At 53.2% G+C, this 744-nt stretch overlaps 1 protein-coding gene across 1 annotated transcript in view; it reads right to left on the reverse strand.

Moving 5' to 3' along the window:
- SYNM (synemin, intermediate filament protein) overlaps nucleotides 1-744 on the reverse strand; it is a 27,291-nt gene that overhangs the window by 25,509 nt on the left and 1,038 nt on the right. Inside the window, exon 2 of the mRNA XM_010845855.1 lies at nucleotides 345-466. Coding sequence (XP_010844157.1) covers nucleotides 345-466 — 122 coding nt within the window. The remainder of the gene's footprint in view (nucleotides 1-344; nucleotides 467-744) is intronic.

Here is a 744-nt window from a genome sequence, read left to right on the forward strand (position 1 = left end):
CTCCAGTGTTCTTGCCTGGAGAATCCCAGGGACAGGGAGCCTGGTGGGCTGCCGCCTATGGGGTCGCACAGAGTCGGACACGACTGAAGTGACTTAGCATAGCATAGTAGGATTGGGGAATATTTTCAATTCTAACGCAGTCTGGGGAGAACCGGGGCTAACCGCAGGACTGGGCTGGGTGTACAGGTTATAAGCCAGCCACAGGTGTCACCTGTCAGTGTGAGAAGCCTGAGCCTCGCTTCTGTGGATGAGAAACTGTTTATAGTACCTGCCCTTGTAATAACATCCTGCCAGAGACCTGCCTTAACCCAGTTTCTACCCAGAGATCTGGCATCAGCGTGTACTGTGAGGAAAACATCTCCGATCAAGTTCTTCTCTGCATTAAGATCGCTGCCCCTCCCCAAAACAAACAAGGCGGTGGCGGCCCAGGGAGCCCCGACCAGCTGCTTCCCACAGGGAAACCATTCTGGCAAAATAAAAACCCAATTTGGAAGACAATTTATGTTTTCACCAGAGGCGTCCTAGTGGGCAACGGTGCTGCCACTTTGAAGGACTCACGATAAGGGCTTGGCATTGCCTAGAAACCTCGCAACGCTGGGGCCTGTCTGAGGAGGAAGGAGCTGTTACCTCTGGAAGTCACTTCGAGGGGCTTCCTGGTCGACTTTAAAGTGAATTTAGTCGGAGAAGGCAATGGCACCCCACTCCAGTACTCTTGCCTGGAAAATCCCATGGGCGGAGGAGCCT

This window comes from Bison bison, unplaced genomic scaffold (assembly GCF_000754665.1).
Source record: "Bison bison bison isolate TAMUID 2011002044 unplaced genomic scaffold, Bison_UMD1.0 scf7180017864224, whole genome shotgun sequence".
In the NCBI taxonomy this organism is placed as follows: domain Eukaryota; kingdom Metazoa; phylum Chordata; class Mammalia; order Artiodactyla; family Bovidae; genus Bison; species Bison bison.